Source organism: Meleagris gallopavo, chromosome 4 (assembly GCF_905368555.1).
Source record: "Meleagris gallopavo chromosome 4, MGAL_WU_HG_1.1, whole genome shotgun sequence".
Classification (NCBI taxonomy): Eukaryota; Metazoa; Chordata; class Aves; order Galliformes; family Phasianidae; genus Meleagris; species Meleagris gallopavo.
Window position 1 is genome coordinate 5,127,760 of NC_139407.1, and position 23,119 is coordinate 5,150,878.

At 36.5% G+C, this 23,119-nt stretch overlaps 2 protein-coding genes across 7 annotated transcripts in view; one reads left to right on the forward strand and one right to left on the reverse strand.

Annotated features, from left to right (window-relative positions):
* The first annotated feature begins 1,313 nt into the window (after nt 1-1,313).
* On the forward strand, nt 1,314-8,829 carry LOC100538779 (tripartite motif-containing protein 59-like). 2 transcript variants are annotated; one of them, XM_010709477.3, is made up of 9 exons: nt 1,314-1,997; nt 2,194-2,280; nt 2,481-2,714; nt 3,572-3,594; nt 4,430-4,575; nt 5,383-5,468; nt 5,558-5,659; nt 6,572-6,680; nt 7,732-7,898. In XM_010709477.3, the coding sequence occupies exons 1-9, from the start codon at nt 1,449-1,451 to the stop codon at nt 7,764-7,766; spliced, it is 1,371 nt and encodes a 456-aa protein (XP_010707779.2). In that variant the 5' UTR covers nt 1,314-1,448; the 3' UTR covers nt 7,767-7,898. The 2 variants fall into 2 exon arrangements, with proteins under 2 accessions (XP_010707779.2, XP_010707778.2); XM_010709476.4 differs by having other exon boundaries at nt 1,325-1,997; nt 6,572-8,829.
* A 2,933-nt stretch (nt 8,830-11,762) lies between these two features.
* DDX60 (DExD/H-box helicase 60) overlaps nt 11,763-23,119 on the reverse strand; it is a 40,039-nt gene continuing 28,682 nt past the window's right edge. For 4 of the 5 annotated variants that reach the window (XM_019614472.3, XM_085222044.1, XM_019614471.3 and 1 more), the window contains 12 exons: nt 22,808-22,952; nt 22,240-22,392; nt 21,958-22,062; nt 20,840-21,040; nt 20,200-20,304; nt 19,016-19,157; nt 18,330-18,451; nt 16,332-16,479; nt 14,854-15,020; nt 13,800-13,951; nt 12,679-12,741; nt 11,763-12,565 (listed from right to left, as the gene is read on the reverse strand). In XM_019614472.3, coding sequence (XP_019470017.2) covers nt 12,466-12,565; nt 12,679-12,741; nt 13,800-13,951; nt 14,854-15,020; nt 16,332-16,479; nt 18,330-18,451; nt 19,016-19,157; nt 20,200-20,304; nt 20,840-21,040; nt 21,958-22,062; nt 22,240-22,392; nt 22,808-22,952 — 1,603 coding nt within the window. In that variant the 3' untranslated portion in view covers nt 11,763-12,465. The remainder of the gene's footprint in view (nt 12,566-12,678; nt 12,742-13,799; nt 13,952-14,853; nt 15,021-16,331; nt 16,480-18,329; nt 18,452-19,015; nt 19,158-20,199; nt 20,305-20,839; nt 21,041-21,957; nt 22,063-22,239; nt 22,393-22,807; nt 22,953-23,119) is intronic. The other variant, XM_010709478.4, reaches the window with a different exon arrangement.

The following is a 23,119-nucleotide window of genomic DNA, read 5'->3' on the forward strand; positions in this document are numbered from 1 at the left end:
GTCAGGAACATGGTTTTATCTCTATTTCAGATTAATGTTTGTTACTGTTATTATTGTAAATTAATGGAAGAATTGGTAAAAGTACTTTATGTAAACACGCATTTATGATTTAGTCACGCAACACTCCAGAACCTTAACACAATAGACTTGGTGATCCTTTAACTCTATTCACATCTGTTTTGATGAGGAAAAAAAGTCACTAGAAGATAAGGCATTTCATGGCTTTCTGCAGAGAACTCCAAAGGATTAAATTTCGACGTGTCATTTGCACCTTTGTCATTTAAATCATTGGAAGCCCCTTGCAGAGCGAGCTCTGAGCTGGCTCACAACGGCTAACACTTCACTCCCAAAGGTTCAAGGATGCAGTGCTCCTCAGAGAACATTTTGTGACAACTCATACCACAATGAACGAAGCGTAGAACAAAGTCATAAACCCAAAGATAAACGTAATGCTCCTTTATAAAAATCTTTGCAGCCTATCAGTTAAACTTGACACGTGTATTTGTATCTCCTACCTAGCTGTTCTGACAAGAGATTTGCAAGTATGGGAAAGTGAGGTAATACTACACTTCAGTGACATTCCAGTGTTCTTTTTACCTTTTGTTTTGCCTTATTTTCCTACAGATCTTCCATCCTGACATAGACCTTCGCTTTGTTTGAAATAGGCACTTTGACCTTCTGCCAACAAGACTCACTATAACAGAACAAAACACTACTATTAAAACAAATATGTCCTTGACTTTGTGCTGTCGTACCACCTCCAGTCTGAAAATAACGTATTTCCAGCATATCTTGGTTTTCACAAACACTCATACCCTAAACTTATCATAAACTTGAAATTTTAGTTGGGTCCCTCTTGAGTTTGAGGAACTTCAAAATACTTGAGGTAGAAAATAAAATTATCGAGGCAGAACTTTAGACTGAACGGTTCTAGAAGGGAAGCCGACTGCCCAAAAAGTAAGATAGCGATAAGCACGATACCAATATATTAGCATTAACAAAACGCTAAACTTGGGTTACGGCCTTGCAAGTGTAACTACGGGTAACCCACTCACCTCACCACTGTGCAGGGGAAAACATTTCACTCAACCGCAGCTTTTTTCCTCAGGCACTATTTCCCCCGCACCGAACCCCTCACTGCCACAGCCAGGACTCGAACTTCGCGAAGCCGAACGCTCACAAAATGGCGGTGGCATCACTAACGTTCGGCAGGCGTCGCAGTAAAAAGCCTCTCGCGAGCTGCCCAAGCCCTGCTCTGTTTGGACGGCGAGCCTGCCAATCTCCCGCCTCCCCCAATCGGCTCCGTGCCCCGCCTCCCCTCCGCCCCGTGCCACTTCCTGGGAAGTTGGCGGTTGCAGCTGGGGGGTGTCGCCGTTTCCCCCGGCCGGAGGGCGGCGGCGCCGGCGGAGCGGGGCTGCGGGCAGCGGGGAGAGCCGGGCTTCGCGGAGATGGATCCGCGGCCACGGTCGCTCTTCTGCTCGTCGCAGATGGAGGCCAGCCTGACGTGCGCCGTGTGCCTGTCCCTTTTCGAGGAGCCGGTGACGCTGCCGCTCTGCTCGCACAACTTCTGCCGGGGCTGTGTATTAGAGTGCCTGGCCTCGGCAGAGGCCGCCCGGCTGCAGCAGCGGGGCCACGGGCAGGTCCGCGGGGCGCGGGGGGGACAGGGGCAGGAGCAGGGACAGGGACAGGGACAGGGAGCGGACGGCGACGATGCGGCGGGGGCCCGAGTATCGTGCCCGCTGTGCAGGAAGCTCTGCCCGCTGCCCCGCGGCGGCGCGGCCGCTCTGCCCGTCAACACCACGCTGGCCGAGGTGGTCAGGCTGTACCGCTCGAACGCGGCCAGGGCCGGAGGAAGCTGTCAGAAACACCCGGGCCGGCTGCTGCAGCTGTACTGCCGGATGTGCCGCCAGGCGGGGTGCGGGCAGTGCGTATCTGAGGAGCACCAGGGGGTTTTCCACTCCATCAACCTGATCGACACCGTGTACCAGGAGGAGCAGGTGAGCCTGAAAACGCTGCTTGAATATAACAGAAGCACCGGGAAAGCAGTAAATGTTATTAAAAAGCAGTAAATGTTGTCAATGACTCACAGCTTTTGTTTATATGCTGTACCCCGTGATGTGGTTCTAGACAACTACTGTAACGTGTTCAGTTTATGGCGTCGAAGTCATACTAAGTGTTTCTGTTGCCTTCCAGTTGAACTTCTTCAGCAGTCTAAAACAAATGAGAATAATAAATGAGAGGCTGATGAATGAGATCTCCAGTCCTGCAGATGATACTGATGTGAGTTACATGTGCTGCTTTTGTAAGTTCATGGTTTTATGTAATAGCTTGATAGCAACACTTTGGTTCTTGTGATAGGATAAGCACAACCCAGAGCGTGCTGGTACCTTATGTGGCATAGGTGCATCCTGAACTTAAGGACTTTGCTCTGTGTAGTCATTGCTGTTGCATCTTCATCTATTTTGTTTTCATGCGTCTAGATGGTGCTGAATAATGAAGCAGAGATCATCGCGCTGGCATTTGGAGAAATTTCCAAAACTCTGGAAATGAAGAAACAGCAGTTGACAGAAGATCTTGAAAATCAAAGACGTAAAAAAGAGAAAGAGTTTCAGATTTGGAAGAAAATGAAAGAAACTCACAAGAAAACCATTGAGAATCTTTTGAACGATTGTGAGAAGCTAGTTCATGAATGTGATCCTCAGCAATTCCTGGAGGTGATGGTCTTTTTCTTTCTTTTTTTCTTCTCACTTGGTATCAGTCATATAGCTGAGTTCAAATCCTGTGTAGTGCTTGATATGTTACACAGTGATAAGGATTGGATCAGGAAAAGCAAATTTAATAAATGACAAAAATTACTTGCCACTCTGCTTCTTTATAATAGTACTTTTCATTTTAGAAACAGTTGAAAAGCTTTCTTTAAAGGTTATCAGTGATATTTAGTGAATTCAGTAGATGCTGTTTTCCTTACATTTGAAAGTGATTAAACTAATATTGACTATATAGCTTTTGATTTAACCCTTGCATATTATGCTGACAGCTATGAAAGTCATCCTCCTTCATGCCAGGAGGGAGTTATTTTGACAGTTTTACTATTGGACATGCAATACATTTTGACTGCTAAAAAATCAAAATACAGAGTATTTATATCTTAGTATAATAGCATCCTAAGAGGTTTCTCTCACCAAAAACTACAAAATAGTCTTTCATTAGAATATTTACAAGTGTCTGAAATGATTAGAGAACTGTCATTTTTTAATCAGTAATATATACATACATTTTTTTACTTAGATGCTTTCATTTGTCTCTGAAATAACTTTTTTTTTTCCTTAGTATAATATTAAAGGATAAACCATAGTCCAAGAAATATCTTTTTTGTATGTTTGGCTGCTCTTTTATTTATTTATTTCATGTTAATAGTTATGTCAATAGCTTTATTTCCTACAGTCTTGTGAAACGAAGGCAGGAAGTTTAATCTTTGAGCTATTTTAAAAACGCAGTAATCTTCTTTTGTGAATTGGGGGAAAATTCTCCAAATACATCTATGTCTTATGAATTTTTGTTTTATTTATAGGTGGCCTGTGGCTTGAATACAAGGTATATGAATTTCTTTTCATGCTTTGTTAGTTCTCCTATAACTTTAAGATTGAAAAGTAAGAAGGTAGTTACTCTGCATATGGTCAGATGTATCATTGTACAATGAAGAAGATGTTTATTAAATAAGACATCAATGCTTTTTAGACTTCTAGGTGCTCAGTATTCAGAATTCTAGGAAATCTGTCAAGTTCAGTGAAGGATTGTTTGTGATTACAGAGAATTGGCTCTCTGACCAAAATGAAGTATAGGAATTTGTCAGTGTCAGCCTAATTTTTGTGTTAAATTAAATTTCAGAACACTGAAGTGTGTCTGGAGTTCTTAGATACCCTGTACAGCTCTTTAAGAATACGTCTGGAGATTCCAGAGTGACTTCATTTTCTGTTTGCTATGCACATACCTGGAATATTTCTTTCTAAAACTTCTTAATTACATCTACTGATTATGCGATGGCTTTCTAATCAGAGTTTAAGCAGGAGTGTTAGAAGTGGAGTTCTCTAGAATGTCTTGCAGCACATGCTAGCACTACCTTCTGAAGAATAAGGTTAGATTCAGGCATAATGCTTTAATAGTAGTTTCCAATCTTTTTGCTGAACTAGAGGTACAGCTTTTTTGCGATTTTCATTGTGTATTAAGCATATTTCAAATGATCTGTCAAGTAGTAAGTTTTAAGTTTAAAAAAATGTGGGAAACTACATTTTACTGAAGATTTAACACTTTCTAATTTCTTTCTACTGATTTTTTTTAATACTTTTTAATTTTTATTAAGCAGCTGTAGTCTTCTTGTTGGCATATAAGCCTTAAGAAACAGGTGTGTGTTTGTTGTTTACTTTTCCAGAATGAAAACTCAGCTTGACCTGATGAATATAGCATCTAGCTATAAAAAACCACCAGAGAGCACTCAGAAGAAAATGGATATCAAACCTGTGGTTAATGAAATCTTGGCTTTGAAGTTAGTGCCACTTAATGTAGACATAAATAAAGGTAGGATAGAGGGACTTCTTAAAAGAACAAGATTCAGAACTTCCCTCTTGTAATCCGCAACTTGTTGCATTGATTGTTCAAAAAGAATTGGTATGGCTGGAGCATGCAAGAGTTAAGAAAGCATATGAGCAAATTAATGAAACATAAATTCATCAAGGACTTGCTTTTAAACGCACTTTGCAGATGTGCTTTCTCTAAAAAGTCCCTAATCTGTATTTCTGGAAGCTGGAGGAATAATTACTGTAATTTACCTGTGCAGCCATCGTTGCTGACTTAGAAATGACTTAAGTGCCCTTACCCTATCAGGACAGGTGTTTACAGGCATTAAGAGATACTTGTAAGCAGGCCTCTTTATATCACAGAAGTTTAGCCAGGTGCTAGGATTCTGATTATGACAGTATAATTTTGTTCTTAATTTGAATCTGTTTAGATACAAAGGAACCCTTCAGTTTATAAAAATAGGAATCAAATATTGATTTATGTATGACTCTTATCATTGCAGTGTAGGTTTCTTAAAAGTCTGGTTTTTTGTTTGCCTATGTCCTTTTTAATGCAATTCCAGCATTAAGTGCCAGTGCCTTTCAGATTTTACCTGCAGCCTATATTTCAGTCTGTTACCTTTTCAATTTAAATATCTACTGATTTATTTTAAAGGCATAAACTTCATATTAAACCAATATTCTTGCTGCTTTGTAAAAATAGATAGTTTTCAGTTGTAACTGTTTTTTTTTTCTCCTGAAAATGTTAGCATTATTTCCCATACTTTGTATGCACTCCATCTCTTGCTTGTTTGTTTGTTTCTGATAGACCTGCCTTCTGGAGGAAATGAGAACTCAACAGAAAATATCATGAAACAGTGGCAGGACCAGAAGAATATACCCGGCTCATTTCTTGTAAGTTGTTGACTATGAGGCAACAGCTCTGTATTTTGTTTTTTCTTATCAAAAAAGAAATACAATGTCTGCTGCAAAATGTTTTTCAGCCAGTAGCAGGACATGAGGAAGCACTGACAGACAGTGGTAGAATCTGTACTCACCTAATGTCAATATCAGAAATGCCAGTGTTTCAAAACTTGAGTCATGAGGTATGATTGAGCATCTGTTGTAAGTATGGATAAGTTACTGTTTGTTATGACACAACTTTCTTCCTGTACTTGTATACTATCTATCTTACGTGTTTTGCTTTTGATTGTTGTTGTTTTTAATTTATATCTGTGTATTTTTTATCTAACTCTTTTAATTTATACCTTTATTTTTCTGATACAAATTATCTTTTCTGTTGCTTCTTTGAAGAGGAAAAAATTTGCAGTCTTCTGTTTTCAGAATATAATAGCAATTCCTTATATTTGGACATCAAACTGAGTCCAATCGCTCTTTAGCATAATTTCCAATGATGTAATTATACAGAAGGATTTTTTATTTCTTTCCACTTAATAGCAGTTACACTTGGTTGGCTCAGTGTCTGTTGATCTGTACAGGAAGAAACTCGTTACAGTTAATGAAGTGTTGCTGGTAGTGAATCACATGATGTTCTGAGAATAACAATAATGGCAAATGAATTTTTTTTCTTTTGTTTTATTATTTTGGAGAACATGTACTTTCTAGACCCATTGCAGACATAATTTAGCATAGTTAGTTATATCTAGTAAAATACTAAATTAGTTTTAGAAGGTTGTTTTTCATGAGTTCTTAAGAAATTGTCAACATCTACTGTATTTAGCTATTCCTGGGTTTGGCTGTCACCTAAAATAACTTTTCCCATAGTTTTTTATTTTAATGCTTACTTTGTCATCAGGGTTTCATGCTTATCTTCTTCAATTGTTTTTAAGGATTTCTTTCTCCATAAAAAACTTGTTCAACTAGCAGCAAAGGAAAAATAAATCATAAGTACTTTAGAATATATTTTAAATACCCTCCAGATCAAGAGAATTTTATAACCTCTGCACTCATGAGTACTCCACTTTGCTTATTAACAGGATATTTTTCTGTACTTCTAGGAGCTGCGATACAAATACTACATGGAACATCAGAATCTTAATAAGCTCAAGATACAAACTTTACCTGCAAGTAAAAAGTATGAGTTTGTGGCTGCTGAGGCTTTGAAGAGTAAGTCCTCAGGAATTCCTGTTGTATCTTCAACTACCAAAGCAAATAACATGGATAGAGTAAAAGTGGAAACCCTGTCAAGAGAAGGTGGTATTGATAAGACAAGCTTTCCTGGAAGTAGTAATCATTGCATCCCATCCACCAGTACTAAATTGTCTGAAACAAATGGTGACTTAAGCTTAGCTCATGAGAGAAGTTCAGAGGAAGCAACCACTCCAGCCTTACCAGAAAACTCTAAAGACCAAGAAATTAAAGAAAATTTGCCAATGCAGTCATCAGCAGTTACAATATCCAACGAAATGGACGCAAATTCTGGTGTTTCATTGGGCTTAAAGCCAGCAGCATCAGTAGCTATTACTGTTTCAAATTCAAATTTAGATTTTTCTGCTTCTGGTGCATGTAGCAACTCATTACCTAGACTTAATAAAGATGCAGCTACATGTTCCTTGAAAGACAGTAAATATGCTTTCCCTAAATTTTATCTAGGAAAATGTGATCGTGAAGATAAAGCAGATAACCAGTGCGAAAGCAGATTTAGAAAATGTAGCTCTGTAGGCAAAACCAGAGTTTCTGATGTTTCAACCTCTTGTAATTTAGAATCAGCAGGAAGTCAGAAACCAGTTTATTCTTTTTCCAATGGCAGTTCAGAAAGAAAATGTTTAGCAGCATCGGAAGTCAGTGATTCATTTAAGACTTTGTCATTACATTCATTTTTTAACCAGTCTGAGAAGACATCTGACCTAAATGTACTATCTCACATGGGAAAAAACACATCTCTAAAGAAAACTGTAGATGGTACACTGAAACCATCTGTCTCATGGGAACAAAACAATAATGCCTCAAAGTCCATCACAACTGTACCTTGTGGTACTTCAGAAACCACCACTACAGCTGGAGTGAATGTTATCTCTGAGTCCTCCCTTCTCCCCAGCAGTTGTGTATTTTCCTTCAAAAATAACAGTTTTCAGTTACTTCCAAATGAAATTGCTGGTGAAGATATTGTCAAAAATACCTCTGATTCACTGACTTCCTCCTCTGTGCTTTTGTCTAGAAATGGTACTGACAAAACCGAAAAAGAAAAAATGAAGTCTCTTGGCAAAACACCTCTAAATCTAGGAAATTCTGCGTATCCAGTGTGTGCAGAGCCTGCTTCTAGACTCAGTCATCGAAAATGTGAAGGCTCTTCTCTTTGTATGAGCTCATCTAAGAACATTGGAAGTACAGACATACTTGTTAATATTAATTCTTCTTGTACTCGGCCTTTATGTTCAGCAGTCCTTCCTGTTAACGATGGGAATGCATCTTCCACTCCGCTTACTATTACTTCAACAAAACAAGAAATAAAGGTAAAACATCAAGAAAATAAAATTACTGCTGAAAGCAACTATTCCTGTCCCTGGAGGGAAGAAGAATTTGAGTCTGTGCCATTTCAGAATACAGCTTGTTCTGCTCCCGAAGCATGCAATGATTTGCCTTCAGTAGGTTCTGTACTTGCAGTAAACGAGGCCAGAGAAATGTCAAGTGACAGCGATTCTGACACTGAAAAGCTAACTCAAACATCAGTGTCTAGTGATACCAGCAGTGCATCAGAATATTTGTCTGTTACAGAAGACGAAGTGTCTGTTAGAAGAAAATCGGAGACATGAAGAGAGTGAAATGGAACACAGCTACACTTAGAATAGAATAAAATAAACACTGCATAACATATTAAACAGTGGGAATACCTGTCATTTTATAGCTGTTCTTTATGATAATCTTACCTATTAAGGTATGTGTTAGAAACATAGCTGCTTATTAGCAAGTACAATGTACTAAAGTAATTCTTTTCAAAAAATCCAAACTGAAAAACAATGAAAAATATCATGTCTTCCTAAAGACTTAAGAATTGACCACATGTGCTGTATCTTTCAGAAACAGAATTTCCAGGAAGCTATTTGGGTATTATGAGTAGTAGGGAAACTGATGTCTCCAAGAGCAGGCTCAGTGAAGACTCAGTAGCAGGAGAAAATATATTGCTATTTCAGTACAGTAGCACTTGCACTAGGGTTATGGGATAGGAGAGTACGGACAATATCATTCTGTTGAGCGTGGAAGAGCCTTGGGGAAATAAAGGTTGTAGAAGACATTAGTAAAAATCTTCTTTGATCTCCCTTTGACTGTATTCTTTTTCTATGCTGTGTTTAATGGATAATGAAGGTACAATTCCTAGTTTAATTTCAATAATTTTATCCATTTGAAATTGAAATACTGCCACATTTTTCTTGTTAGTCATGGAAGTATATCAGCTACACTACTGCAATGCTACATTTACAAAAAGTGATTTAATTTTCAGTTCCCTTTGGCAGCAATTTGGAAACTAGTAGATAAATTCTAACTTCTTGTTTTGATGAGATTATTATGAGGATATAGCTTTTAAAACAAAATCTCCTTCAAACTTTGTGCAACATCAGGAAAAAAGGAAATTGCACTTCTAACTGTAAGTATTAATTATCCAGAACTCATTGATGTATTTTTTTAATTTTGTGAAACATGATACATAGAGTAAAAATTTCTAATCTTTCTAATTTATTCACCATTCTTTTCTGATTTATTCACCTGTTTCCTAAGAGATGTGTATGCTTTAGCTATTAGAAGATGTAGATGGTAGTGCAGTGTTAAGTTAAAGGTCCTTCCTTTAGTGTTTGCTTTCTAGCAAGAACTAGTGCCAGAACATAAATCCCACGTTATGTGGATATGTCAACTGGCAAGTTTTAGATCATAAATTCTGAAGCAAAATATTTAATATCCCTTTGAAATTCTTCAGTGGCATCTAACTTGTTGTGTTGGGTTTTTTGTTTGTTTTCTTCCAAAAATTTCCAAGTTCATGTTTTAACTTCACTTATATTAAATCTGTGAGACTTATCCATTTACTTACTATGACAGAAACTTGGAAATACTTAAATTAATGTTTTCTAAACTAATTTTATTTTTTTCTAAATTTTTGGCACTCGTATCTTGGTGCTGGTGAATTCCTTTACTGCTGAAAAATAGTTTCTAGAACTTCCTTATCTTCCCTTGATGTCTGTGTTATAGTAAGGAAGATAGCAAAAATATTGTTAGTGTTATCATTCTTTATCTTCATCCCTTAAGTGTTTTTTCTGTTTTTCCTGAGAATCGGTCTACTTTTATCTCAAAATATGTGTATGTTTTTTTCAGAATGCAGAGGAGAGGTGTTTAAAAAGGTATTAAGCTAAATTCCTGTAAGGTAAGGCCATTATATGCTGATAGTGGCAGTCCTAGTGGATCTCTCTATAATGAAAACAGGAGCAATGGAGATATATAATCACTTAAAAAACTTGTTGCTAGAAGACTATATTTCAGAAAATGTGGGGTTGATTTTTTTTGGTTGTTGTTGTTTTTACATCAACCAAAAAAAAAAAACCTTTTTGACAGGAATATTCAGAAACCCTGCTGAGTGTCTTAAAATTATATATTTTTGTTGTATCATCTGTTAATTTCTATTTACAGATTTTCATGAGTTTGATTAAAATTAAATTAGATACTTTCCCTTTTAACGGAAGGACATAATTGTAAAATGGTAAAGTACATAAGCAGACTGTGATGCACTGTTTTCAACCAGAGAAATTGTTGGTGCACAGTTTCAGTACAGTCCTGAAACTTAACTTTTTAGGCACAGCAAATTGTAGTCTGAGTGGTTAAGTGACAGTTTGTAGGTCAGCACGTAGCTTTTTCAGGTGAAACAGGGCAGTACTTTTGTATTGACCTTCTACAATAGGTCATGGTAAAACTACAGCCCAGATAGGCATTAAATTAATTGACGACACATTTTTAATATTTTCAGAAGTTGATTCCTTAGTTACTTTATCACTTTTAATCACTTAATCACTTTTAGACTTAATTCTCTTTTGCTAGTGCACAAAGTCTCTTTGTTATAGTCATCAAAGAAGTGAGGTGTTTCTGACATGCTCTTGAAAGTAAAAAATAGACTGCTGTGCCTAACGCTGTATGAGACAGTAGTCTCCAGCATAAAATTAGTATTCTCTGATACACATAAATCTGTTTTTTTCATCCATAATTCACGCTGCCTTCTCAAATATGGTTTATTCTGACTTTATTATTTGGTCAGTGAATTGTGTGCTAGCTGTAAAGGTTACTCCATCAGGAAACATGCACATGGCAATATATGAATAAGGTCAGTTTTACTCTGGCAGTGCAAGACTTGCTTATGTAGAGCACGACTTGCCGCGTGGTAAAGAGTAAATTTTAGAGTAAATGTTTTTTTTCCCTCATAGAATTGAAGAGGTACCTGCCACTATGTTCTGTTCTAGTCCTAAATTTTATTTCACAGATTTTAAAAAATGAAAGAAAACTTTAGTCAGTTAATAGTAGCTCAGCAGCACTGCCTGTCTACATAGTTTCTTCCTCTCAGTATCCCCCACACAACACGTTGTACTTGAGAATTTAATGTTGTTTAGAGAGATTTCAAGTCAAAAACTTCGTCAGTGCTAAGCTTATGAACACCAGAGCTAGTTAATTCAAGAAAGGATTATGCATTGTTCTTGGTATATATGTTTTACTTATTAGTGATAGAGAATAGCTTTCATCAGTTTCTTTGTCATTGTAGAGGTTTTAGATGCCCCACCGTGGAGGCATTCAAGGCCAGGCTGGATGGGGCTGTGAACACCCTGATGGAGAGGGAGGTGTCCCTGTCTATAGCAGCAGGTTGTGAGTAGGTGATCTTAAAGGACCCTTCCAACCCAAACCATTCTATCATTCAGTGGCTATGAGGGATGCTATCAAAGCCAATTATCCCTCTGAACAGTGAGTGTATGTCTACCTGTAGTCTGATGTATGCACAGCTATATATTTAGACTGCAGGTAGACAAAAATGTGGTTAAACTGAAGAACTGTTAACACATGAAGAAGTCTGTTTTTTTTCCCCCCTGTAAAAACAACCACCAAGCATAGAAATAGAAAACACTTTAGTCATGTTTTGTTGCAGAGAACTTTGTCAAATACTATGTTAATGTGCCTTTGATCTTTCTTACTCTTAAGGGTACAACAGGTGAAAAATGAGGCAACTTAGTGTACAGAGCATTTTATTAAACTTAATTTTGATACAAACTTCTTTATACTTAAAGTTTTGTAGACTACAGCTGCAGTCAGAGTTAAGAGCTTCTGCAAACATTCATGAAGGTACTACATATTAAAACCTTATAAAATATATAGAAAATATTATAAAAATTAAAACCTTATTAAAAAAAACCTTATAAAATAATTAGAACAGTTAATTTTATTTTCATCGTGAAAGAAACGAGCTGAAAGTTTCTGGTGCTTTCCTACTTGCAGCTAGTGAGATTAGCTCCTCAGAATTCTTACATTTGTTCAATATATTTGAGAACTTAGTATAAATCACTGCTTGAAAAGAATCTGATTCCACAATGTGCAATTACCTACTTTTGAAATGTATTAAAAGCGATAATTTAATTGACATTAGAATTACTAAAACATTAATATGATAATATAATTTTCTGTGGTAATCTTTCATTTCTAATACTGGGTTTTACTAAAATTTTTATAATGAAATATATCTGAACATTCAGTCACTTTCTAATTTAAAAGATAGTTGATAATGTGTATATGATAAGAATATTATGTAGTACTGGTTTTTAGGTTTGGGTTCTTTGATTTTTGTTGGTTGTTTTTTTGTGGAGGTTTTTTGTGCGTTACACCCCATCCCACACACATAGTTAACACACTTAGTCATCCATTGTAACCAAAAGACTCAGACTGCATTAAATTTACTTTGGTAGACTTCTGCCAGTTTTTGAAATGCCAGTAGAACGTTATCATTTGGATCATCGCACAGTTCACTCAGTGATGTTCTATTTTTTACAAAAAGAAAAAGAAAAAAAAAGCATTATTTCACTTGTAAGTTTGTTTTTGTTTTTGTTCTTTTAAGATAATAAATATTGAAAGCACAAGTTGATCATCATACCGTATAGACTGAATGAGGAGTAGAAAGTCCTTGAGGAGGTAGTATGCATCTCCTTCATTTAGCCTGAAAAAGAAAAAATGTGAACTGGTTATCATCCTACTGTTTTGTTAAAGCCTGCCAAGTAAGTTGAGATGCAAAGAATGTGTTGCGTGGCCTCAAATTCAGACGTGCTAGTTCAGTGCGATTACTGTAGAGTAACTGTAAGCTTAGCATGTAATAGTGCTATGCAGATATGTGCTTCTGTAGTCACATTAAGCTGTCATGACTCATCACTCACGGTTGGAAAATAAATTTATTAATATTGGGAACATGGTTTCAGTTTCTGGAACAACTAAGCTATTTGCTTCAGATGAAACTGCTGACTAAGTTGAGTAGGAGACAAAAGAGTAGCTTTCCACTAATGTCTAAGATACTATACTTTACGAAGGGGATCACTACTTAGTGGAATACAGCTTAAGAAATCTCAGTTCCTAGTCATTAAGAATATCATACGAGTATTGTATTGAAAATAATGTATTTTCTTGTCTTTTGATAATGTGGCATTCATGCCAAACTTGTACAGAAAGCAATTCATGGAATTTATATTGCCCCGTTGTCTCAGGAAGAGGAAGCATTCACAAAACTTAATAGTCTTTGAGAATGAAGGCAAAATGAGAGAACGGTAATTGAATTGTAACGGGCAAGTTGCCAAGCGCTCAAAGAAGATTAAGAAAGGATGAAGTGTCAAAGCAACATTAATACTAACTGAATCATTAACAAGTTTTGCTTTGCTGGAGTAAGAGAGGCTTCTGTAATGATGATCTTCCTCTACACCAGAGTTTGTGGTTTTGATCAAGTAGTAGTTTGACTAAACTGGCGTAACCTCAAAATAACTTACCACTCAAGTAAAGACTTTGCATTTATGGTACTGTTTTGAAAATCCAGTTGGCACTTTACGGACATCTCATTAGAATTTACTGTTATCTGTTTTATATTCATTGTAACATTCAACTCTAACTGTATTTAACATATATTCCATTCCTAAATTCCAGAAAGAGAAGGCTTTAAAAACAAAAAGATGTACTTATACCACACTGAAAACAATGATACTGTTTTACTATATCAAAGATGGCAATGCATACCAGTTATCAGTTGCCACAACAGTCAAAGAGCCGTGCTTATAAAAGTCTAGTGCATATGCGTTGAGTGGCAAGCTTCTTCCTTGATTATCATACTTCTTCAAATAAAGCAGAGGGCAGTTTTTGACATTAATTCCAAGGGAGCGTAGTACAGCCTGAAAAAAAAAGCCTGCTGAATAACTTGGGTTTTTTGTATGTTCTATGCCAGAGACGTAGAAGCAACTACAGACCCGCAGCTGACATGCTCCATATTTCTAATCCTGTGCAAATCAAAATATCTGCACAAGTACACAAAGGCTGTAGATGGAAGATATTTTGCTAAATTCACTTACAGTGCTTTGCGATGATCCATGAATAATTTATCTAGTCTGCTAGATTTCTCTCAAGTTTTAGCTGGGGACTTGTATTCAGACTCGCTTGCTGATATTTTAAGCATATCAGGCTTACGCACAGCCCATTTTAAGGGTGAAAGTGAATTACAAAATCCAAATTGTAATAATTTGATTTTTCTTATTCTAATCAGAATCATGAATTCTGTGATAACTCCCTAATGCTACAAGATATGTTGAAGATCACAGCAAAATACAAGCTGACAGCAAACATACTGATTTATATTACAATTTACCTACTTCATGTTATCTAACAATCTCTAGACAAATAAAGAAGGAAATGGTCAATGCAATAATGCATGCCTTACTAAGCTTCTTGAAACCACTGCATGATTGAATTTATTTTTTAAAAAAAGCAGAAGAAGCCTGGAAATATGGTTTGAAGCTGAACTTTCCATAAACTTTAAGTAATTCACTTAACAGCCAAAAGAACAGAGGTCTTCTAACAAAGCAAACTTTTTTTTTTCCCCCTACACCAATGCGTTCTGTGTTTTCTGCATTGTTATAATTTGGTGCTAATCAGTGCTGGTTCTTCTGTGAGTCTGTAATTTGTTTTTCCTAAAGAGAAATCCTTGAGACCTGCATGCTGGACAGAGGGAAGAAGATGGTAATAAAATATTGTTACTTAAAAGTAATGAAATTCTGCCCTTTGTGAAACAATAACTTACATTATTAATGTTCTCCCCGTGAAATAGATCATCATCAGCCACTCCAGATAAGCATGCAAATGGTGAGACAGCAGATATGCGTTTGGTGTTGTCCATCAAGTAAGATGCTAGTTCAGAGCCATGCCATTTTTCAGATGTAAAATCTAGATGGGAAGTTTCAAACACAACTACAGCTACAATACAGACACAGGCAATTCTAGCAATGAATATTAAAATAAGAAAGTTTCAGTTTTATCTGCTAATGATAATAATTATAGGATTTAAGCTTAGAAGATTAACTTTCTCATGTTGGTTTATTTTGTTCTTAAGAGGTTCTAAGCAATTGATCACAGTGCATAAGAAAAGGCTTTCTAATGATGAGGGTAACTACATCTAAATTCTCCTCCCCTCCACATGATTTAACCTTACTCATTGACTCGTGAAATAACAGCAAAACCTAAGAAAATGCTTCTTCTAATTACTAGTTTCTAGGTTTTATTGCACTGTGTGTTGAAGAAAAACAGCTTGAATAGAAACTTTCTTTCCAAATAGCTAACAATTTTAATTCTTTAACGACAGCATTTTCTGGTATTTGTGATGCTGAGTATGCTTTTTTTTTTTTTTTTTTTTTTTTTACACTCTTATGCCATTCAAAAAAATTGCAGCAGTTTCACATTGTATTTTCTTTGCAGCATTGCCCCAAAGTTGGTTAAATACAAAAGTCTCTTCTGCTTCTTGAACTTCAGGACACAGTTCAATCTTGCATTTGTTTTTCAATAAATCTAATGCAGTTTTTATTGTTTTCTCTTAAAATGAAACAGCTTCAGCAAAATAAGGGGAGTGCAACCATGCCTGAATGTTAGATTTTTCATTTTAATAAGAAACTTTACCACGTTGGTAGAGGAGTAAATTCAGTTTTTATGGCTTGCATCTTAGATAAAAGTATTACTTACAAAAATACTCTAACTGGGGATGCTAATTTTATAAACTGATTTTTATAATGGCTTTTCATATTCTTTTGATCACTGGACAGCATTTATGTGTCCAGTTATTACAGCATAATGGCTTAATTAACTTATTTAACATATGGTACAGTGTTCTTTAATTGTTACTTCAATCTTAAGTCTGCTCGGATAGGGACAGTCTAACACTCTAAAGACTCTGAAAGCTATTCAAGCATTGCAAGCATTTCAGGATCTGCAAAAGCAGTCATTATTAGATAAAAAGGCATTAAATAAAATTCTGGTTGTTTTCATTTTAAAAATAATTCCCTTAAATATTTGTTTCTATAAGTTATTAGAACAATAGCAACTGAAGTGATTTTTTCCTGTGCAAAATTTCTACTATGTTCTAACATAATTGGTACAACAGAAGCAAAACAGAAACTGTATATCTTTATTAACATATCTAAATTCAGCTTTTTTTCTTTATAAAATGATTGTTTATCTTTCCTAATAGTTTCACAAATGATGATTATGCATTTATTTTTCATTTCCTACCTGTCTTTGAGAGTGGAAGTCTGTATTCTTCTTCCATATCTGCCAGCTTGGCTGTTGTCAGAAGAAAATGAGCAAAGTTTTCCTCAACTTTGGTGTTGTACTCATTTACAGCATCTGCAAAGTCTTCCGGCAGATCTTCTAGAAAGACCTGAAATAGCATGCACTTAATGCCTTAATTCAGGTGACTTCTCCAGATGTGTCACTTCTGCTTTGGCACAATTACTAGTACAGACAGTATGTGTTAAAGGAAAAAAGACTACCACTCTAAACTCTACCTGGTCTGTCTATAAACGATCCATCTAAAATTCATGAGTTTTTCCCTAAGATGCACATCCATTTCATGCAGAAAGAGACATGGAAAATAAGAAGCATACAATTCCTAGAATTTTTACTCAAGAGTAGTCAGCTTCATTAAATGATGATGTTTAGATAGCTAATAGGGTACTTCTGCAGGGCTACCTACCCAGATCTAGTTTTGCATATATCAGTGCTCAGCAGATTCCCTACCAACATGACAAATGCTGGTGCTTTGCTGCCATTCAGTAAGCCCTTTTATGAGTAGCCACTTCTCAGAAATTGATATTCTTTACAAACTGGACACAGGAGTATCTTTCATTGCAAAGAAGCTTTCTTTGTTCTCGGGTTGTAGCTGTATCCTCTAAAATTGAATTTGCACAGAAGAGACAGCAATAGGATGTTTCACTTTGTGAAATCCTGATGTTGGAGTTATTTAGTGCATAGATAATGCTCATCCTGGTAATACTGTCCTATTCTGGAAAAAGATGGTCTTAAGCCTATAGAGTCCTGCAGATTGTGCTAATATCCTTCTGGGTCATTGGTATGTATCAGGAAAGCAACAGTTTCTCAAGACAAAGAAAGAACTCAGTACTTCTAATTAAACAGGACACTCAACTGCTTCTTCTGTGCTTGATAAAACAAGGCTGCTCTGTCCTCATCCGGTAAGTACTTTCTTTGTTATTTTAGCAATTCGCACTGGGTACAAGTAACAAGGTTTTAGCAGTAGATGCCCACAGATGTGGCTACTTTGTGAAGAGGCCAGGGTTGCCTTATGATTCAGGTGGTTCCAGCCCACTTTGCAGCAGACCCAGCACAGGGCAAAGATGAGCCCAGCAACTACTGTTAAAGGTATTTACAAAAGGCAAAAGTGTCACACAGGCAGAGGAGTGAAGTAAAAGATGAGAAACAGCAATTTGAACATCAAGGACAGGGAGGAAATAGAGAGGAGATGGTGCTCCAGATGCTCGAACAGGTGATTCTCTACACTCTGTAGAAGAAACAGCAGTGAAGCAGGTATTTCAATGCAGGCCATGGATACAACAGATGAGCAATTATTTCCCTCCAGCTTGTGGAGAAGTTCATGCCAGAGCTGATATCCGCAGTGCAGCCTGCAGAGGAGCCCACAATAGAGCCGTTTATTTCTTGGAAGAACTGTGGCCTGCAGAGTGCCCACAGTGGATACTTTTATCTAGGAGTAACAACAACTCACAGAAGTAACCCATGCTGGAGCTGAGATGAAAATTGAAGAGGAAGGAATGACAACAGTTAGGAACTGACCTCAACCTTTCGTGTCCATCTTGGGTCAGGGGAAGTAGAATAGTTTGGAACGAAGGGGTGAAGTTAAATTTGGGAAAGCAAAGTAAGGAAGAGAAAGGTGCGTTGGTGTTTTTTTGGGTTTTGTTTGTGTTTCTTAAAACAGATTTGGGTATTAAGTGGCAATAAAATTATTTCATTTTCCACAAGCTAAGGCTGTTTTGCCTGTAATTGTAACTGGGTAAACAAACTCCTTGTTTCTGTCTTCACTCATGAACTTTTCAATCTTATTTTCTTACTGTTCTGTCATAGAGAAGTAATAAAGGAGCAGTTGGAGGCAGATAGCTGCTCAAACTATTGGACATCCGTACTGACACAAGTCTGACTCATTTAAACAAATTCATAGAGGCAGTACACAGACATAAGTTAAAGCAATGCTTTCCCTACCTTGGACTGGTAAAATGTGTGTTTAAATGCCTTTGAGCAGGCTGGAAGATATCTTCTCCCAAACAGATTTGCTAGAATAAGCACCAGCTTCTCTAGGACTTCATCTGAGAAATCAGTTGAGCCTATATCAAAACAGAAAGCACACAGGTTATTTATGAAAATTTAGCCCCCCAAAATTTGTTTAAAATAGCTTCCATTCAGGAGTTTCCCTCTCAGTTGCAATAGGCAAGAGTTTACTGCAAAACTACACTGGATGAACAAAAAACTCCATTAGGTAATTAAGCAAACAATCATATCCACATACTGATAGAGTGTGTACACACTTTGCATCTTAGTGCACAAAACAGATTTTACTCATGTAACAAGACAGTTACATGACAGTAAAAAGACTACTTTTTAAGATTTGTTTATCCAGAAATCATTCATGTTATTTTCTGTGTAACATTGAAAACTTGCTCTGGAGACAGAATTACTTTTTTCCTAGAATAAATGAACTTTTCTAACGTATAGCTTTCTTTTTTCTCAGAAATACAAGCACATGCAGAGTGTGCACAAGCAGAAGCCAACTGGGGATGAAGGCTAGGTAAGCAAAATGGAGGAGCAGCAAGGAGGCACATAAAGTCTCAGGACCTTTGGGGTTACAGAGCCTTCCACAAACTCTGTAAGATGCATGAAGTATTATTTACCTTCCTTAATTGGCTGGCACAGTTTGTGGAATAAACCTTTCACAAGAAAACTCACTAAGACAAAATTTGAAGGTTCGTGGTAGTTTAAGTGTGTCACAAGTCCAGCAAAACCTATGGGGTTACCTTCTTGATCCAAGTAGCCCTGTTTAAGAGCAAAATAAGTTTAGTTGTGAACTTCCGTTTGACAAAAATACAGAATGGTAGCATTATATATTATATATAGTCATTCAACCCAATACATATGTTAACATATTCAGTTTCTATTTAAAGCCAAAACTCTGTCATTCTCTGTCATTACTGGAAAACAAGGTACCCAAAATTTGAGATTTCTGTGGAAGATCCTTATCACCTATGCAAAGCATGAACATAGACTTCATCATTTTAGTACCAGTGTAGATCGCGTTGCAAATGAAAAGTGCATACTGTCACAAGAGTGATATTTAATGGAACTGTCACTCAAAAACATTTAGATCAATGTTTGATGGAATGAAAGCAGAACAAGCAGTGATCTGTCAAGTGTATTGTCACAGGATGTTTAGGTGCTAGAAGTACACACAATTTCAAAAAGCTGGACAAGCTCGTTGATTAAAACTCCATTAAGGGCTATAAGTTCTGGGACACCCCTCCTGGCATCACACCCCGTAAGGAAGTAAGGAATAGGTAGAAAACCAGACTTTTACAGTTGTTGTTTTTTTCCACTCTTTAGAAAAGTATGGGTGACAGTATACTATGTAACTGGGCCTGGTTTTGACTAGTTTTTATGCCAACTAACATTTTGGAAATGTTGTGTCTCCTGTATGCTGGCTTCAGATTTTTCTATTCAGTAGGAGTATCAGGGGAGTGCCCTCTACTTGATTCCCACATTTGAGATATTTATAAGCATTGATAAGATCCTTCTTAGTCTTCTCCTTTCCAGACTACAGTCCCCAGTCTCTCAGCCTCTCCAGGAGATGCTAGGATAAGGGAGATGCTCCTGGCCCCTAATCATCTTTGTGGCCCTCCACTGAACTTTCTCCACTAGTTTCTTGTTATTCTTGAACTAGAGAGCCCAGAAATTAAAATACATGGCTCCTAAATGAAAGAGTACTAACACAAGTTAGTAAAGTATTATGAGACTCTATAGATTTAAGAAAAACAAACCTACATTTACACATAGCCATTATCCTGAATGAATTAAAACCTACCTCTTTGATAAGAAACTGCAAAGAAAACATAAAATAAATTTTTAATACTCCAGCATATCTTTCTTTTTTGAATGACATCAATGAGTGCTTCAGCACTGACAATGCCTATACAAAAACAAAATAAAGTTAGAAATGCAAGGAAACGTGTACTGTAGAAGCAAACAAATCTAAAGATCCAGCTTTTTTACTCCAGAATACTACTATGCATGATTTCAATAAGTGAGTAATGCACACAATTTTCTCGTCATTTCAACTGAGGTCTCATTTTCATAGCTCTCTTGCTAGAGGAGGATATGTTCACCTCTTTTCCTCAAACAAAGCTGGAAATATTGGAAGATTTTCTGATTCTCCAATGAAGTGCACGATTGTATACAACAAGAGTCAGTAAAAATGCATGCCCAATAATAGCATTCCTTCTGATAATAAAGTTTATTGCCAAGAAAAATGGATGAAGATGGATAGTGTGATACCATAGAGAAGATGATACAGATACTAGAAGCAGTATAGCAGAATATGACATTTATTTTCAAGACAGATTGCTTACTTTTGAAATGCATAACTTTCTGCTCATGTTAAGGAGATATTATAACTTAAATTAACTTAGATATGATTGAATTCATATTAAGAAAAAATATGAAACCTTTGCTCTGGCATCCATTTTGTCATCAGCCTTTGCAGCCAACAGCATGAGTCTCAGTATTAAGGAAATAGTCAGAGGAAACTGGCCTTTCAATTGAGGTACATTGGATTTGATAAGTCTTTCAACCTTGGGCAGTGGAATATCATAAAAGAACACATCTCCAATCATATCTTGTCCCCGTCTTCCAGCACGTCCTGACATCTAAGAATATAATATTTGTACTGTTATTTTAATAGCATTATTAAAAAAGAAACTTCAGTATGAATGTAGAGCATTCAAAATGAATAAGGAGTAAAAGGAGTCTACCTAAGGGTGAATTCTTTTACTTCATTCATCCTTTCTTGCTCAGGTTTATTGTACCAGGACTACACCAGTAGTTGTCCCTTGTACCTGATAATGTAACAAAGCTGGAATCATATCATTTATGCACAGCAGAAGGGAGATGCACGTGAGTCCGATTACTGCACAGATGCACTCTCTTTGAGAGTTACCTGCCAGCTGATGCATTTGGCTGCTTTGATCCTGAGCCAGAGGCAAACTAGAAGTACTTCATGAGAATACAGGCTTTAAAAGTAGCAAAGAGCAGGAAACGGGCTAAAAAAAAAGTCTGAAGCCTATCCACTAAACTGTCAAATAGCTGGAGGCAAATGCATTACTGCGTTTGCAGAGTGCATTCCAAGATGGAATTAACTCAAAGGTCCCAATTAATTCAGTCAGTGCTCTTTATCTTCATCTCTATATCCCCACTGAATGTTCTTACAGCATTTTTTTTTTATTACAGATTTGTAAAAAAAAAAAAATGGCTCGAACAAAATACCTTTTGTTTGTGCTGACTCTTGTAAATAAAAAGAAATCTATGCATCTAACTTACAGAGCAATTGCAATGCTTTTATTGGTGAAATAGGTCTTGAGTATGCATGTTATTTGTGGGCCATCAGTTCTGATACATTAGTGAAATCATAGTAGCTAAGATTATTTTTGTTGCCAAGGTAAACAGCTAAAATTCAGTACATATCCAGAAGTACATGTAAAAGAAAAGACATTGTCTGTATTTGTGTGATGACAGCTATGCATCTATTGTTCTTGTAATATAAATAGCACATGTTCTATACACATACCTGCCTGTAATTTAGTGCATCTAAAAAGACAGAATCATCAGCAAAGACCACAGACCTACACGGCATGTTGATCCCTAGAGCTAGAGTTGAAGTAGCTGTGACTACCTGTAAAATATTAAATACAAATACATATGAGAAATGGCAATATCAGATTTTTCAAACAATCTGTAATATTCACCTTACATCAGTCAGTGCAGTGTATTTTACCACTTATGTATGATACACATATATTACATATATGGAGAAATGAAGCTTAAAAAAAATTAAACTTGATTTTCCAACCTTGATATATCCCAGCCTGAAAAGCATCTCCACTGTTTGTCTTTCCCTCATGGCCATAGCTCCGTGATGATACCCAATGCCCCTCCGTGCCAGCACTTGATGCAGATAACTATTTTTCTGAAACCTAAGTCGATAAAAAATCTTCCTCAAAGTCTACAAATAAAAAGAAGTGTTAAGCATTAGATATAACCAAGTGTTGACAATGGAAATAAATCTCTTAGCCATTAAAGTCCAAGCATTTGATAAGGCATTAGAAGAAGCTGCCCGGGGAAGCAGCAAAGTCACCATCCTTGAGGGTGAAACTTATACAGGTGGTTGACAGGGACGTTGTATAGTGGGCACAGTGGTGATGAGTTGACACTTGGCAGAATGAAAATTTCTCCATACATCTTAAAGTTATCTAAGATTGAGACCTGGAATCACATTCAGAATTCAGAATATTTCACAAAGTTAGCGAGTATTGTTATGAACAACAATTGCATCACTTACTATATGCATTTTATGATTTTTGCACAAATCCAAGCATTTTAAACATAGAAAACCAAAAGTGTAATTATCAATCGCTTACATCTTCATCCACTGCTTTAGGATCAGCATAAGTACACGTAGAAGGGATCGCAGTAAGCTTTTTAAGTCTTTCCTGTAGCTGTTTTTTCATAGACAAAAGCATCACCATGCTTTCCATTTTACTAGGCTTCACCCTTTTGGTATCCCTGTATAAAATATACAATTTAAAAAGATTTCTTTAACATATATATTTGTATTTTTATATATTCTTTGGGTTCTTAAAGATTCAGATGTGCCCTCTTTTGAACTGTAGGCTCAAAAATGTAGGTAGATCTCTTAACGTAAATTTACTTACAATGCTAACATCTTCATT